Source organism: Argiope bruennichi, chromosome 4, assembly GCF_947563725.1.
Source record: "Argiope bruennichi chromosome 4, qqArgBrue1.1, whole genome shotgun sequence".
In the NCBI taxonomy this organism is placed as follows: Eukaryota; Metazoa; Arthropoda; class Arachnida; order Araneae; family Araneidae; genus Argiope; species Argiope bruennichi.
In genome coordinates, this window is record NC_079154.1 from 142,646,786 (window position 1) to 142,662,896 (window position 16,111).

The 16,111-nt window shown below is 31.1% G+C and overlaps 1 protein-coding gene across 2 annotated transcripts in view; it reads right to left on the reverse strand.

Annotated features, from left to right (window-relative positions):
• Positions 1–5,391: 5,391 nt before the first annotated feature.
• Positions 5,392–16,111, reverse strand: part of LOC129965844 (dual specificity protein phosphatase 22-like) — a 46,194-nt gene continuing 35,474 nt past the window's right edge. For both annotated transcript variants that reach the window (XM_056080065.1, XM_056080062.1), the window contains one exon: positions 5,392–12,093. In XM_056080065.1, coding sequence (XP_055936040.1) covers positions 11,857–12,093 — 237 coding nt within the window. In that variant the 3' untranslated portion in view covers positions 5,392–11,856. The remainder of the gene's footprint in view (positions 12,094–16,111) is intronic.

Sequence of the window (16,111 nt, forward strand, 5' to 3'; positions counted from 1 at the left end):
CCCATCGAAACAACGTATCCGATTTCCTTTCACTTTCGTTGGCGAGTTGTCAAAAAAATCACCATACCGTCAAACAGCAGCTTGCACCCGACTCTAAAAAAAAGAAAAAAAAAAAAATGTTGCAAAAATAAAGAGGAATTCCGATGATAAGTTCATGTATGGCATTTAATTATTCTAACTTGCACTTTTACCCTCTACTGCAAAGGACAGCAGAGGTATTAAAAATATAACCTAATAAGTATCGTATGTGAAGCTCATTCGTAGCGACAAAAGCCGATGGTTAAGCAAATCACGGTAACCATGGTAACTTTTTAAAAATACAAAGTTGCACATTTTCTTCCTTGCATTATTCATGCCCGTTCGAAAGCGAATTCAATGTCGCTCGCCAATGAGGACCATTCACCGATTTTCTGCATTTATCCTTCGCTCCGAAACAGAAAATTGTATTCGGACAGACAAACTTCCTCCGCTCAAAATTTGAATAGAAATCTACAAATGTGGCATAAAAGCCAAATACTAAAATTAATTTGTCTAGCTCATAGCGTTTCTGAATTATCTTTGTCACATGTAAATGGACATTTCTTAAAAATCGGGGAGGTCTGAAACGTAGAAATGCAATACGAGTTCGAATTTTTGGACGATACGAGAAAACCGTATTTTGTGATGAGCATTGCTGTGTGGATCCATTTAGAACTGAAAAGTGAAATTTTGTATAAAGACACAAAATCGAAGGAATTTAATAAAATATGCGGTTTGTATACACTGACAGCAGAAACATAAGATGTGTGTGTTAAAAATCAAAATGAATAATATTCTAATAAAGTAGAATATGGCTCAAAACAAAACTAAGAAATGATTCTAAAAATAACTGAAGAACAATTACAAAATGAATAGAAAAAAATTTAAAGAAAAAATATACTTCATATATATACTTCAAGTTGCAAAGTTTCATAAAACCAATGACTTCAATGTGCGAAACCTCTGTCATGGAGATGACAAAATGCTTTAAAAAATGACATTTTTCACTGTCATGACGAAAACTTACAAAGAAAGTTTCAAGGATAAAATACACCTCACAAAAGCTTATGAAAGAAACAAAAGATAATAACGCATTTATTAACTTTAACTATTTAGAAAGGATTAAAAACTCAACAATATTTGTGCATATGCAATCGAATTCACTACTTATACATTAAGTTTTTTCGAATTATTCGGAAAAAATTCACAGAACTTGTACTGTCAAAGTCAATTCATTCTTATTTCAAACATAATGTGAATCAAAATGATGAAATATATCGGCTGCCATTCAGTATTCTACAAAATGAAACCAACCAAAGAGCTTCTGAGAATGTCACATCATACATTTATAGAACAACTGATAGGAGTAGATTTTACGGCTCTAAAACGAATCATTTTGAAGAGTCATGTTACTATCTCAATTAAAGTAGCCCTGTTCTAATAACACTTATAAAAAAAAGATTAGATTTTATTTGATCTAATTGTAAAATTCTAGACTTCAATTTTGCGATTGTTTATATAATGGTTGTATCAGTCCAGGGAGTGTTACTGTTAAATGGCATTTGTTATGTTAAACTATCTTCCATAGTGTCGGGTTTGGAATGATTTCTGGATTGACTTTCCGAACACTAACAGAGATGCGCTTGAAAAAATAAACCAAAATATCGATTTCTGTATTTATAACGTCTCAGCCTCCCCGTTCCTTTTTGGGACAGTAAAGATTTTGTAATTTGTAACCTCTAAATTGTTCTGTAACCACACATCCTAAGAAGATGCCAGAAATTCCAAAAACAACGTCTTTCTCCAACAAATAGGCCGGCATGACGATGACATGCAGCATCAATCATCAACAACTTTACACATGATTAGCAAATTTCCTTCAAGTCATGATGATCGGAATGTACTAGTATACAAATATTTTCAGTTTTTCTTATGCTGCATTTCTGAAATAAATATTTTCCTCTAAATCTGTGATGAATCCCTCTAAATTTGTAAAATGAGTATATATCTGCACATTTTGGCGATTGAAATGTGAAATTTCGCCGATGACATTTCACTAATTGTCACTTTTATACTATGGGAGACGTATAAAAGTATCATTTTTTGTTAAAGTGTTTACTACTATTCTCAATCAATTTATACTCAAATCCATTTATTTATTTGGTATTTGGAAGTATATATCTAAATGCAATATTTAAATAAAAAGCTTGTTTCGTTTTTTGGAATAAGCTATATTATATAATATTAAATGCAATTTTATTAATCATTGATAAAATTAGATAAACGCAAGATGAGATAAGATTTAAAGTTTCCGTCATTTATTAGATTAGATTAACAAGTAAATGGATTTAGAGAGATTCGAAGGGCTTTGCTTCTTTTTAATATCCTTATTCTAAAGAAGTCAGAAAAAAATGATTTCAAAATTCCCAGCTTCAGAAATATGAAAGAAGTCTTGTTAAATCCCAGAACATAACTAAATGACGAATATGGAGAGCCCCCCTATTTTTTTAATGTCATGATGATAGCTCTGATGGAGGAATTCGCACCAGCAATGCTATCGTTTAATTTTTAAAACGAAATATCTCCTTTATCGTGGTTTCGCTCGCGGCTGGGAAATAAAATACATTTTTATTTATTATATTTGTGAAGGAGAAAAATATTTTACGTCATCTAACTCATTCTGAAGAACCTTCCACTTCATTTAATTTGCAGTTCTAGTCAGGTACAAAACAACTGAAATATACTGAGAATAACAGAACTTAAAATATATTGACCGTGAGAGGTTTTCTGATCATTGATTACTTTTAAATGCAACCCTAGCTTTATTATGATCACAGAAATCTTACCAGAAATGACGCTCGCTTCAGTAAGCAGTCTGGTGGGATTAAAGGAACTCTCAAGATGCAGTTTCTTGACTAATTATAGAAACATCAACCAACACAAGAAGTTATCATTTTTCAATGTTAGTAAATGAATTTCGAAAATCCTTTCTCTGTGAAAACCTGCTGCACAATAGGAAGAATTCAAGCACTCGGGTATCACGGCTGGGAGTGAGTCACTGCACTGCATCGCATTTCATGCACAAAATAGCAGGCGAGAGAATCAGAATTGCCGAAATCGATTATGAATAATTAAAAAGCTTTTTATATGCCAGGATGCTATGGTTTGTGAGTGTTTTCTTTGTCTCAGTAGTACCTTCTAGAACACTGATCCACGTATTAGAATTCTTTATGTTTGGTCTTTGTTTTCGCTTTGAAAAAGGAATCTGAAACTTTAGATCACGGTAATCGACCAACCTGCACTCATTTAAGAATACTGGGAGATTTGTTTTCTTTAATCTGCTCAAGTTTTTGCATAATCACAGATTTAAGATAGCTCTGAACTTTAATGTAAAAGGATAAACAACGCAAGATACAACTGCATGTTGGCTGAGTTGAAACTGGCTTATAAAGCATATTACAATGCGAGTAGTAGAAACAGAATTCATACTATCGACAATTTTTCAAATGACTTTTACTTATATATGTAATAAAAATTTAAAATGGGAAGCTGAAAAAATGATGAATTGATTTTATACATCACAAAATAATAATTAGGAATTACATAAATGTTTAAAGATGGACAGACTATAAGATTTGCTTTATTGAAATCTGGAATCCGAAACATTTGCGCCAAGACAAACCAAGTCGCCCTATCAACGCTACTACGCTAAGAAATAAATGGTTGCTGATATAATCATGTTCAATACTTCTAAAATTAAATTATCTCGGCAAATCATTCTTAGTTGAAAACCAAAAACATATCAAAAATTTCCTTTTGAAAATAAGGGAAAAAAACAGAAGTACTTTTTTCTATACCCTACTGTCTAATGACGAAGAACAAAATTACTATTTATTTCCGAATTATTTAACTCGAATGCAATAGCAGAAATCAAAAAAAAAAAGTTTAAAACGGTTCTATGCATGCATACCCACAAAATGTATTTAAATTGTTGAGTTAAACCATTTCTTTATTCTTTCAAAAAAAAAAAAAGGAAACTACGATCAAATAAACACTTCCAAATAATAAACTAAGTATTTTATTTACAGATGCATCTTTGAATAAATCACATTTTGTTTCTTGTAAAGATTGACTGGTACATTTTTTTTCTCATTCTAATTTGGGACATGAATGAATTTACACTCATTCTGAAATTCGTTCATTAGTTTCCAGCATTAAAATGCAAAAGAAATCCACAAAGGTCCCTTAGACGAGGGATGTTCATTAAACACTCCTTGACTAAGAAACGCAGCCTGCATTCAGAGAGGAATGTGCCACTTAGAAGGTTTACCTGAGCTTAAAGAGAATAAAAGATGTCTGGTTTTTCTGACCGTCCCGACCTTGCACAACTGTTGCTCTTTCTATCCCACGTATTGGCTTGCATATAAGGGCCATGACTTATATACACTCAAGCTGTTAACAAAGCTGAACAATTCCATACTGAAAATATGATGGTACCATAATGAGTTTTATTTTTTGAAAGCCGTTTTATTTTACAAATTACCAATTCACTTTTTCCATGATTTTTTTTTATTTTTATTGAGAAGTTACTTAGGAATAAATTTATGATGCTGTTTAAACAGACAAAATGCTGAAAACTGAGTGATATTCGAAAAAAAAAAGACACCACATGAAATATAAAAGAAGGCTTTTATTATATTACAAGATATAGACTCTGTTACATAAGGCATTTGGCTGTCCGTGCATAAAGGAATCTAAAATAAAGAGCGTGCCTCAACAGTGGTTATCACAGGTAAGGCTATCATGGAGAACTGGTCCCATCACGGGCTGACGCTAAAGGTTCTTCTATCACATTTGTTAATAATATAATTGTCCTCAGAATATCTGGCCTAGGCCAGAATTTGTTTCATTCGGAGTTCGAAGGATTACCTTTCTTCTCAGTTTACATTTGTACTAAGTTGAATCTGCTATTGATAGAGGTACAAATTGAATTGAAAAAAAATGGAATAAAAATTTTTTCACAGTGGTTAAATGCCACATGCATAGATAAATGCAGTAAGGGTAAATCATAACTAATATTTTAAATAAATAACAGATAACCTAATAAACAATAATAACAAATATTCAAGATTAACACATTTTATGCATTTTCTTAAACAAATCATGCAATATTATAAGAAAAACGTCTTTACTAAAATAAAGTTTATTTCATAAGTTATCGATAATTATATATATATATATATATATATATATATATATATATATATATATATATATATATATATATATATATATATATATATATATATATATATATATATATATATATATATATATATATATATATATATATATATATATATGTATCAATAAATAATCATAAGTTAATATAAAACAAAATGTGTATTCGAAAAAAATAATAGAAAATTATAAATGAAGCGACACATTCAGAAATCATCACATTCAACAAACAATGCAAAATAGCGTTGACAAACAAGAATTGATAACATTAACAATTATTAACTCATGTGTACGCTGACAATTTATGAAGCTCTTTCGTATCAAAGAAAACACTATAAGGCAGTTTTACTTTTTTTAATATGATTTTTTTTTATCCTTCTTCTGAAAGGATCTGCTACTGATCGACTTGAAGGTGACATTTATAAAGCTTCAAAAGTAACAAAATTTACTAATTAAGTTCCAAGAAATGTTACTATTAGGTTTAAGAAAACAAACAAGAATTTTTCCGTTTGAATATGATACATTTCAAATCATATATACAAAATACTAAAATTTTTCACATTTAACTATTTATAGAATACATTTCAGAAAATTCTTCTGTTAATATTAACAGACGTTATTTGGGAAGATATTTCTCCTAATTAAAACTAATAAAATGAATCTAAAAATAAATTATTCATTTTCATCTTCTGCTTAGTATTATACGAGACTAATAATGCTTTGTGATAAAAACTCATGACTTAAAAAATATGTGCAATAAGAACATATAAGCTCTGAATATTAGTTCTTATGCTAGCTATAAACATTTTTAGAAAACGATCTACAAAGTCATGTTAAGGCTGCGCAAATCTCTGCTGAATATCCGTAACTTTTTAACTAACTGGTGACTGAAAAAGGAAGCGCTTTTAAGAAAATTTCAACTCGTTGCAAATTAATTTATATTTTTAAATCATGATTTCTGGTGTCGTAATACGATAAAAATATTGTTTATAAATTCTTCATTTACACGCTATGTATTCATAGATCTAATTCATTCCTAACTTTGTTGTTATGATTAAGTGCTTCATTTATACAATACATTCAATTATATAATGTAGTCATTTTAATTAATTAATTAAGTGTTGGCTATACGTCATTCCCTCCTTTCTAAAAATTCGTAAATCTTCTGTTCGTCATTATTTCTTCATTTCTAATAAAGGATAAATCTTTCCAGTAAAGTAGGAAAGGGTAACACTCTTTTCCTTCTTGCCCCAAAGAAAAGGTAAACATCCTATGGTTAAAAGGTGGAGAAAGGCAATCAGAGGTGCATTGGACTATTTCAGAAGCAAGGAGATATGCAATCTTCGAATTCCAATATCTTTTCAGTAAGCCTGTAACATTTATTCCTTAAAGTCTAAAACATTTCAAAATAATAAAAAGAAACTACAAAAAAGACAAAGATACAAATGGAATTTTACAGGAATACAGGGTTAACAAAAATTAGAATGGGAGGGGGGGGGGGAATTGGATCGTCTAGTTTAAATTTTGAAAGCTATTATTTATAGCAGAAAAAAACATCAAAGAAAGGGAAGCCGTTAGATGAAATTCTTCTTCGAATAAACTGCATTAAAGGCATACCTTCTGAAATCGATAATTTAATTAATTTTTAATATATATTCGAGGATCAGATATTCTCGTGAGATGATTTATGTTTATAGAAAAAGCAAATGAAACAACTGAATGTCCAGAAATAATTTTTTTTAAACTAAAAGGCTTTCTACATTCAACATGGAGCATCGAATTTCAAGTCAAGTGGTAAGTTAGAATCTAAAAATGTTCTAGATAAAAAAAAAAAAAAGAAGAATGATTGAGAAATTTGTAAATCAAAATGGATCAAAACATAAAGGCGCTTTATTTTAAATGTTTATTTTTCGTCAAACTTTTGATTAGCTAATAATTTGTAGAAAGGGTTCAGAAATAAATAAATTTCTAAACTTATTTTAATATTTATTTCATTTGACTTACGGTCACAAATTAAAAAAAAAATTCTCAAACAATAGCTATAAAATCATTGCTGCATGTTAAAATATAGTGAAATATGTCTAATATTAAGGTGAAAGATAATAATATAAAATAAATAATTTTAAAAATACTGAAAAGAAGAACAAAAAAAAATCAAGAACAAAATAGCACACAAAATTGCGCAAAAGAATTCGGTTTGCAATACATGATAATATTCAACAATAGACGCTACAAAATTTAATGACGGAAATTTATTATGTTCTGGTTTTCAAGGAAATAGCTTCTGCTAGTATTTCAATTTCCAACAATCAGAATAGCTTTTTATCAAAATTTTAAATGTTAAGGTGAAAATGTTATTTATTCTTAGGGTAAAATGGTCGTAAAACTCTCTAAACATTTGATACCATTTTCAATGACTACTTCACGCTTTAAGAACCTCGTTTGATTTTGTTCTTCTTGAATGAATGCAGAATAATGAAGAAACAATTTATACTAAACGAGTGCATACGGATGTACACGATGCGTACCCATTATATAAGGAGTAAGTTACATTTTTGTGCTTTATTTTTATTTGTCAAATTATAAACATTTATACTATTTTCGTGGTAATGCATTTTATTAATAAGATTCACTTAGAATTTTAATTAATTTAATGTTAAACGCGATTATTTAGTTTTCTAGAAGCTTTCTAATAGACATTTTGAGAATGAAATAAATTAGATACTCAAGAGTATTTCTCAGTAGCCATGAAATGTACAAGATGAAAAATGTTCGAATCTCAGCAATTCTGTATCCTGCAATATGATTCATTAAACCTAAAGTGAAAAATGTAATTAAAAGTGTGATACATACTATTTTACATGAGCAATAAATTTATTTCAATAATCTGGACAATGATTCGGACAAAATGTTCGGCAATAAAATAACATTCATAAAGTTCTATGACAATGTAACTAGATTTATCTTGCAGCTGACCAAAGCTACTTTTTCATTATAAAAAAGTTAAAAGTAATGAAAGATTTTTTTTTGTATATATTTGTAGTTGTCCATATTTGTAATTATCCTTGAAATCACAATGATGCTTTACAAAAGAATTTTTTTTTTCATAACTATTGAAATCGGAAAAATGCAACGAGTTTTAAGTATCAGATCAAGATCCCAAATGGCCTCGTTGAATATTATTTTAGGGTCGCGAAATATTTTCATAGTTTGTAATATATTTATTCATTTTAATCCATTTAGATAAAATTAATTTAAAGTTTGAAATGCTTTCTGTCAAGAACAGTTTTGAGCTTCTCGTTCGACACAAGATAGCACGATAATGTTCAAAGGTTGATTCACCTGTCTTGATTGCTTCAGCTGCTGCATTCTATGCGCAACGATTTTTGTATTATTCCATTTAGAAAATGTCAGTTGTTTTGTCCTATCACAAGTCTGTCTTACAGCCATTCTTTAAAGTGCTAGTTTCCTTCTTAAGGTAGATAGATGATTCCGGTAAAAAGTCGATATGTTGAGAAAAACGATTTTTTAAAATTTAATATTCTTAATGTTTAAGCAGTTTTCTTCTGAATTTTGTTTCCATTTTTACGAAGTGACACTGATTTTTTATACTTGGATTTGATGACGCTTTCATGCTGTTTTACATCTTTAAAATCTATTTTCTCACATTTTTATATTTGGTAGAATTTGCTTACTAAATTCTCATAAATGAAAATCTAATGCCTATTTTCTGTTCAAATTTAGTATAATAGTCCTTGAATTATAGAATAAATAATCTATTTATTTAAAAATATTCTATTATTATCTTATTGCTTCACAACCCCCCCCCCAAAAAAAAATGAACATTTCCTGCTATCTGTCCGTTTATTCCCAATATCTAAAAAATGGATTCAAACGCAGGTTATTTTTTTAGTTCAGGAACTCGGTCATACATTTCTTAAGTCATTCGCAACATTTTAAGCAAAACATTTGCTAAATCTTTAAGCTAAAGGATTTCTGCTTTATACTTTTTTTTAGCCAAATACCTCTTTTCTCCCACATTTTTAAGAAACCGTTTTCCATTTCATTGGGATATTTGGTTTCATATTTGTTTTTGTTTTTTTCAATCTTTTTTTATGGAAAAATTCACAAATATAACGATTTTAGAGTGTTTTTCCGAAAAATTCACCTCGAATGTCATCACATCCTGAAGCACTTTTATTCAAAAATATTCGGATCTCCTCATGTATCGATGATAGGCTGCCACCAGGGCTTGAAAAGGGGGCACAATGTTGAAATCTGAGAAATCTTCAACTAGTCCATAAGATGTCAACTGATTTCATTCCTTGGCTCCGATATGTGGAGAAGAAATGAAATATTGGCTCTCCAAGACTGCGTGCGCACAGATGAACCCTGAGAACACCCTCGGTTGTAATATTTATGTGATTCGCTGACCATAGAAGGGGGGAGGAGGAGTGAAACATTCTGCTGAATGATGCAATTCCAGGTTTGAATATCACCAGTAAAACAGAAGAAAAACAAATTACTTTTTAACATGTGTTTACACTGAAAGGTTCACTCAGAGCATGAATGCTTCTCTTGCTCTTATTATTCTACTTCTTTCCATACGTTTAGTTCCACGCATCTGCGTTTTAGATAAGATGGTTTTGATATCCATTCGTATTAGAAAGAAATGATCTATAAGATTTGAGTCCCGGTATAACGAAACCCATTGACTGCCAACTGTCTAAACAAATGTACATCAAAGGGGTAGTGTCATAATGGAATCTTTTTTTCTTCCGATTTTTAATAAGAAGATGCATTTCGGCTGTATGAAGATGAACTTGAAGAGTTTGAAAATTCGGCAAACCTATAAACTTCAGCTTTATGGTCTTAGATTAGAATCATTTTAAGCAATTAGAACTAAACCAAACAATGAAATGAAATGACTTCGGAAAATATTCGGGGAGTAAATAGTAATATAGCTTAATAACATAATAGTGAGAGACAAAAGAGTGTCGATCAGTCGAAAGCTTCTCGATTATATTTGTAATAAAAATCTAGTATTTTGTAAGGAAAAAAAAGGCATTTTCTGGCTGCACGTCATTTGAGTATTTAAAATCCTTGAACTAACAGAATGATAAAAAGAATTTGACATATATTTATATTCAGTAGCCAATTCTGAATGCCGGAAATTCGGTTAACACAATTAAAAAAAGAAAAATGAGTACTTGTAGCGGTTACATCATTCTACTACCTTCTCTTTGGATGCAACAGATGGCGTGGCCTAATTAACATCAAGATATATTTCCCATGATCCTTCTGGAAGGTCATTACTAGATTGTACTTTAAGTGAGTGTCGTGTATTTTCGTGTTTGTTTTGGCTTGAAAAATATGGAATTTAAAAAATAATGAAATAACTGTTCCTGAAACTTGTCTGTTATTTTCATCTACATCATAATAAAGTTATAAAGAGTCTCATCCCTTTACGGTGATGCGCAATACGGGGCGAGAGATTATACGAAGCTAGTTTAGAAATATAGACTAGTTTTATATTGTATCTCAAAACGAGTCAATGGAATGTTTCCGAAACTAGTAATGAACCACTCCTTTCAGAAATAGAGCGGTTCATTTATTATTCTTTGTGATGAAACAAAACTTTCTGAAGTGATTTTTAATTAAATATTTCATTTTATTATAATTCTATTAATAAAATAGAAATATAATATAAATATGATTTTATTATATTTATATTATATCAAAGAAAAAATAAACTGTATGTGATTCTACAAGATATAATATATACTTAAAATTTTAATTTATGTTATATTGTTTTTGCACTGTTAAAGCAAAAAAGTAGTTCATAAGAAAAAAAAATTCTAAATAAGATCAAACAATAAAAATTTAAAAAATAAATAAATTAATCGACAAGTTCGAAGGAGAAGATCGATTTTTTTCCCCAGGATATACAATTAATCTGTCTTCAATAATTTCTTTTTCTATATTTTATAAGAGTTGTAGTTCCCGGGATGAGAGTAGGCAGAAGAAAATACAATAAACGAGAACTTTCCAACAAAATGTCAGAACTTTAGGTAAAAACAGTGCCAGTTAGAATATTAAATATTACTTTTCTTTTTATAACTTATTGTAGCCCTCGAAATGCTTTTAGAACAAAAGCTAAGGACCTTAAAGCGACAATTAATCTAATTTGAATTTTGTTTCTGTCTCTAATCGCAAGAGAGTATTGGGGAAATAAAAATTTCAATATCCCCCCCCACCCCATTTTCAACTGCTTGGTCCATCTATTGAATTCGATCCAGATTTCATGTTCCAAGCAGCATATTCAAATCTGATCAAAGCTTCTAGAGGTAAGGCCAATATTCATATTAAAAAAACTTTTGAACGAGAGGCAGTTTGAAGGATAACGACTGATGAAGATTTGCAGAATTTTTCTCAAAAGTAATGAACGGAGAGGAAGATTAACACGAAAGAAAGTAAAAACTTCAAACATGGAAAATAAAAAATAGGGTAGCTCTGATGAATATTGGAATGAAAGGAATGGTTCCTTCGATAGATGTGGAAGCAAATCACTTGATACTGAGGGCAGATTTTGCTGTGTCAGGGCTGACGCTTGGGGCTGCTGGAGGCACTCCTGGGTTTCAGCCGCAGACGATGCACAGGAGTTGTAGAGGGAGTGGAAGAGGCAGACGATGAGGCTGATGGCCTTCGACTGTGAGAGGCTGCGGCTATGTTACCATGGGGATTACTGTGATAGACACTGATCATCTTGGCACATTCCTCTTCGTCCTTCTCCTGGTTGAAATCGGGGAATTTAAGTTTCAGTCGTTTCCTCTCCTGAAACAGTAAGAAGAAAATGCATCATAAATGCCATATTGTGGCCTGGTGAGATTCCAAGATATTCTTATAAAGCTAGTTAGAACTTCCTGAGAGGATGGTGAAACAAGAAAATGCACTCCCTTCCCTTTTCACAGACGCCATCCCTTTCGACACTCTTTAGTTTGCTATGCTTTTTAACATTGATTTTGTTTTGGTTCACTTTTTTAATAAACAAAAAAAAAAAGGATTTTTGTTTTCTTTTTTGCTTAGTTCTGTGTATAATGTAATAATTATAAATGTAACGCAATGCAAAATCGTGCTAGGATTTACCAACATTGTTTTTTGAAAGCTCCTGTGTATGAATGGATAAAGGTAAAATCCAATAGCAATTACTGATGAGAAGCTGCTGGGTTTCACTGATAACCAACAAACTGCAAATGCTATCTTAAAATTATTTTGGTACACTCTTCTACAGTCGCAAGTCTCCCTATGGTAATTTTTAACCTTATAAGTCATTTATTTTGATCAGAAAATTAGTTCAATCTAGGAACAATTTCACCAAATCACATCGAATTTTATGTTTTTAACAAATTACTCAATCTTATTAATGAAACGCAATTTATTCCATTAAAACAAAATAAATCTAATATAAACAAATTCTAATAAAATCTTGTTTCATAAAAATTTGTATTTTATTACATACTGTGTATAAAAGAATTTCTATATAACTTTAAGCCTCTGATGTGAGGTCCATCCTCGCCAGAACTGAAAGCAAGCACATTTCCTTAAGTGATTTGTGGCTTTACATATGAGACAAATCAATCGCACCCCTTTTTCAAGCAGTACTGGAAGCCGGCCAAATGTAAGAGAGAAATTGAATTTTTTTCACGTCTGATGCCTATTTCACCCCTTTCGTCGTGACACGACTCGATGAGTTATCGATTTTTCCTTCTCTAATTTAAACGACAAATTCGGGTAGGTTCTAAGTTCACCGAATATCAGAGAGTATTAAAAAAAAAAAAAAAAAGTAACAGAGCAGAAGTCGAAAGATATGATGATAAAACTTTTCTACTGTTTCATATGTTGGGCTTCGAGCCATAAGTGGTAAAATGTAACGATACTAAACACATCTGACTGATCAGCGTAGATACGCTCAAATACAGATCAAGTACAGAATCACAAATTCATTTTTTGCTAACCTTCAATAACTGTTAAGCGAGCGACTCGCCTCGCTTAACAGTTATTAAAGGTTAGCAAAAAATGAATTTTCCTAATCATTTTTTAAAATTTTCTCATAAAGGAAGTAAGTAGACAGAAGCTACTGTAATGGTCGAAAAATTCAACCATGCAATTCAATTTTGATACAGCGTCAAGTTTTAGACCATATTTATTCAATAAGAGAAAGGTTTTCGGAATTATGTCTATCATTGAGTGTCATCATTCAGTAAAGGAAGGCGTATTCAATTTGATACATAATTTGAATGCCGAATCAAAGGGAAGTATGTTTGCACATATGTAACTATAATTCGCAATGGTCTAAACAAAGGAGACATACAGATTTCATTACAATATTAGAGCATCTGTCAATGGTTTGATTACTTTCGATGTTTGCATTTTTTTTTTTTTTTTTCAATATTTAAAGAGCAAGAAGCCAGCAAAGTAAAGTCTAGAGCATGTCTTTGACACTGATATCGTGGATGTTTATTTAAATTCGTATTAAATATGATAATGAGTAAACGGCCTGTCAACGACAGAAAGGTTTAGACGAGTGAAATCCGTCTTATCATTGGAACTCTAAAACTATATCAGATTTTGGATTCAATAAAAAAAATCAGGGGGAAAAAGCATCTAAATGAATTTTTGATTTGTTTCCCTAAAGAAATGAATGAATGACGATTTAATGAAAAGAAAATTTAAAAAATCAATAAAAGTAAAAAAAGTAAATTTATACAAACTCACTTTCTATGCCACTCATGATGAAAAATGTTTTTCATGTATAGAGAATTTATGAAACTGGTAGGAAGTATCTGCCATCTTTCATTGTAATGTACGTGATGCATTAAATATGATTGTACTTCGATTACTTTTACTCTTTAAACTGCACTATCTACGCCTCGTTTCTTCATCCCCTTTGGATGGCGAATCCACCCAGAGGAGATACAGCACCTCAATGACTCGCCAATTATTTACAACTAGAAGCTGATTAAATAGTAGAGAAGACTGCATGATACATGACCGGCATCTGACACGACAGTAGAAGCAGCAATTGCTTTATCTGCATAGTTCCAGTTAAAGTGGATAAAAGGGCATATGATACGGTGATAAGAAGTTGCTGCAGATCTGCATTAAATAAAAAATAAAATACCTAATTGTTATTTTCTTTATTGCGATTCTTAAAAAAAAAAGAATCCCCAACAAATTACTTTTGATCCTGATTACTTTTCACCTTTCATTTTTACTCCGTTTTACATTTATCCGCTCATCAAGATCCCAATAAATGTCATCGATCCCAAACATTTATTTATCGACACATAAAGAACAAATGACGATGAATTTTTTCTTCCGCTAAAAATAGGGGCGCTAAAACACTTCAATACCACACATTTTTTCGCAAGTAGTATTTACGAGCCGGATCAGAGTCGTCCCGCCCAGGTGAGGGTCGATAGGGGTGCCGGACACTCCCTGGATCGATACCGTGGTCGGACGAGCTAGATTCTCGTCGCCTTGCAGCCTGTTGCCCTAACACCCAATGTCAACACAAAGCCGTATTTTAAGGCATTGCTGCGAAACGCATGCATCATTGGCCAGAGGGGAGATCGTATGGTTGGACACGGGGCATCATGAAATTTGTATTTGCCATGTTTGAGCATGGCATGTTCATTCTGAGCATGGCAAAAGAATGGTTTATTAGAGCAGTGACTACAAACGAAAACTATTTTCGATTATCATGAAGAAGACGCGTTGTAATCTCACAGTAAATACAAAAATAACGAAATAAAATAAAACATATTGTCGTGCGTAAGATTGTCAACAATGGGCGTCTCACCAATAACATAGTTACGTATTATCTTTTAAAAACTGAGTATTCATGTTGAATAATCATGATATAAAGAATAAGCCTCCTTGCATATAGGGGCGTACTTGACAATGCATTGAATTACCGATTTTTTTTTAAATCTTCAGATGAACAATTTTACTGAAGTATCGGTTACTTTAAAATCATTTATATAAGCTTATATGTATTAGGTAACCTTTATGTTGTGACATATATTGTAATAACAATGGCTGAAATTCCGATTCATTGTTATTTCAATGAAATATTGAAAAACAATACATCAAATCTGAATCTTAATTAGATGACTCATCTTCACAATTACCTCTTAAATACATCACTTCCTAACTGAAGGTAAAATGAATTCGCAAATCACGGGGTAAACAAAGTATTCAAAGTTCAAAATTTAAATGAATACGTTAATTATCGTCGAAATTGATATAGTGACCGGTTTGAGTTATGTAGTACTTATTAATGGCTTCTACGGTTGGAATTCTGGTGAAAATTGAACTTCCCTCCTCCTCTTCCCTCACCTTTATTCGTGAAGTAAAAGTTTTTTTGGTCTGCTCAGGGTAGTCATTGAAAGAATTTATCTATAACTAAATTATTATTAAGCTGAGCAATCCTTGCCCATTCACCGAGCAGTGCCCGGACAGCATTTCGACTATTTTCAGTAAATAATAAAATTCCAAAATTGCAGTGATCTGGATCGCGAAATTTTATATTTGTTATTCACAACTGAGCACAGGACACAGCAAACATGAAAAAAAAAAAAAACGAATTTATAATTTACATTGCACGAGCAGTTTAGTCTGAGACATCACATGAATTGACTTCAGTGATACAGAATGAAAAATGATTCAAATTTCATTTTTTTGACAAAATATTTTCTTGTCAAAAAAAAAAAGCAACAGAATAAGCAGATATTGTTTAGCGAAAACTCGCAATTTTATTAAATAACAAATGAATTATTGAAACGTTTTA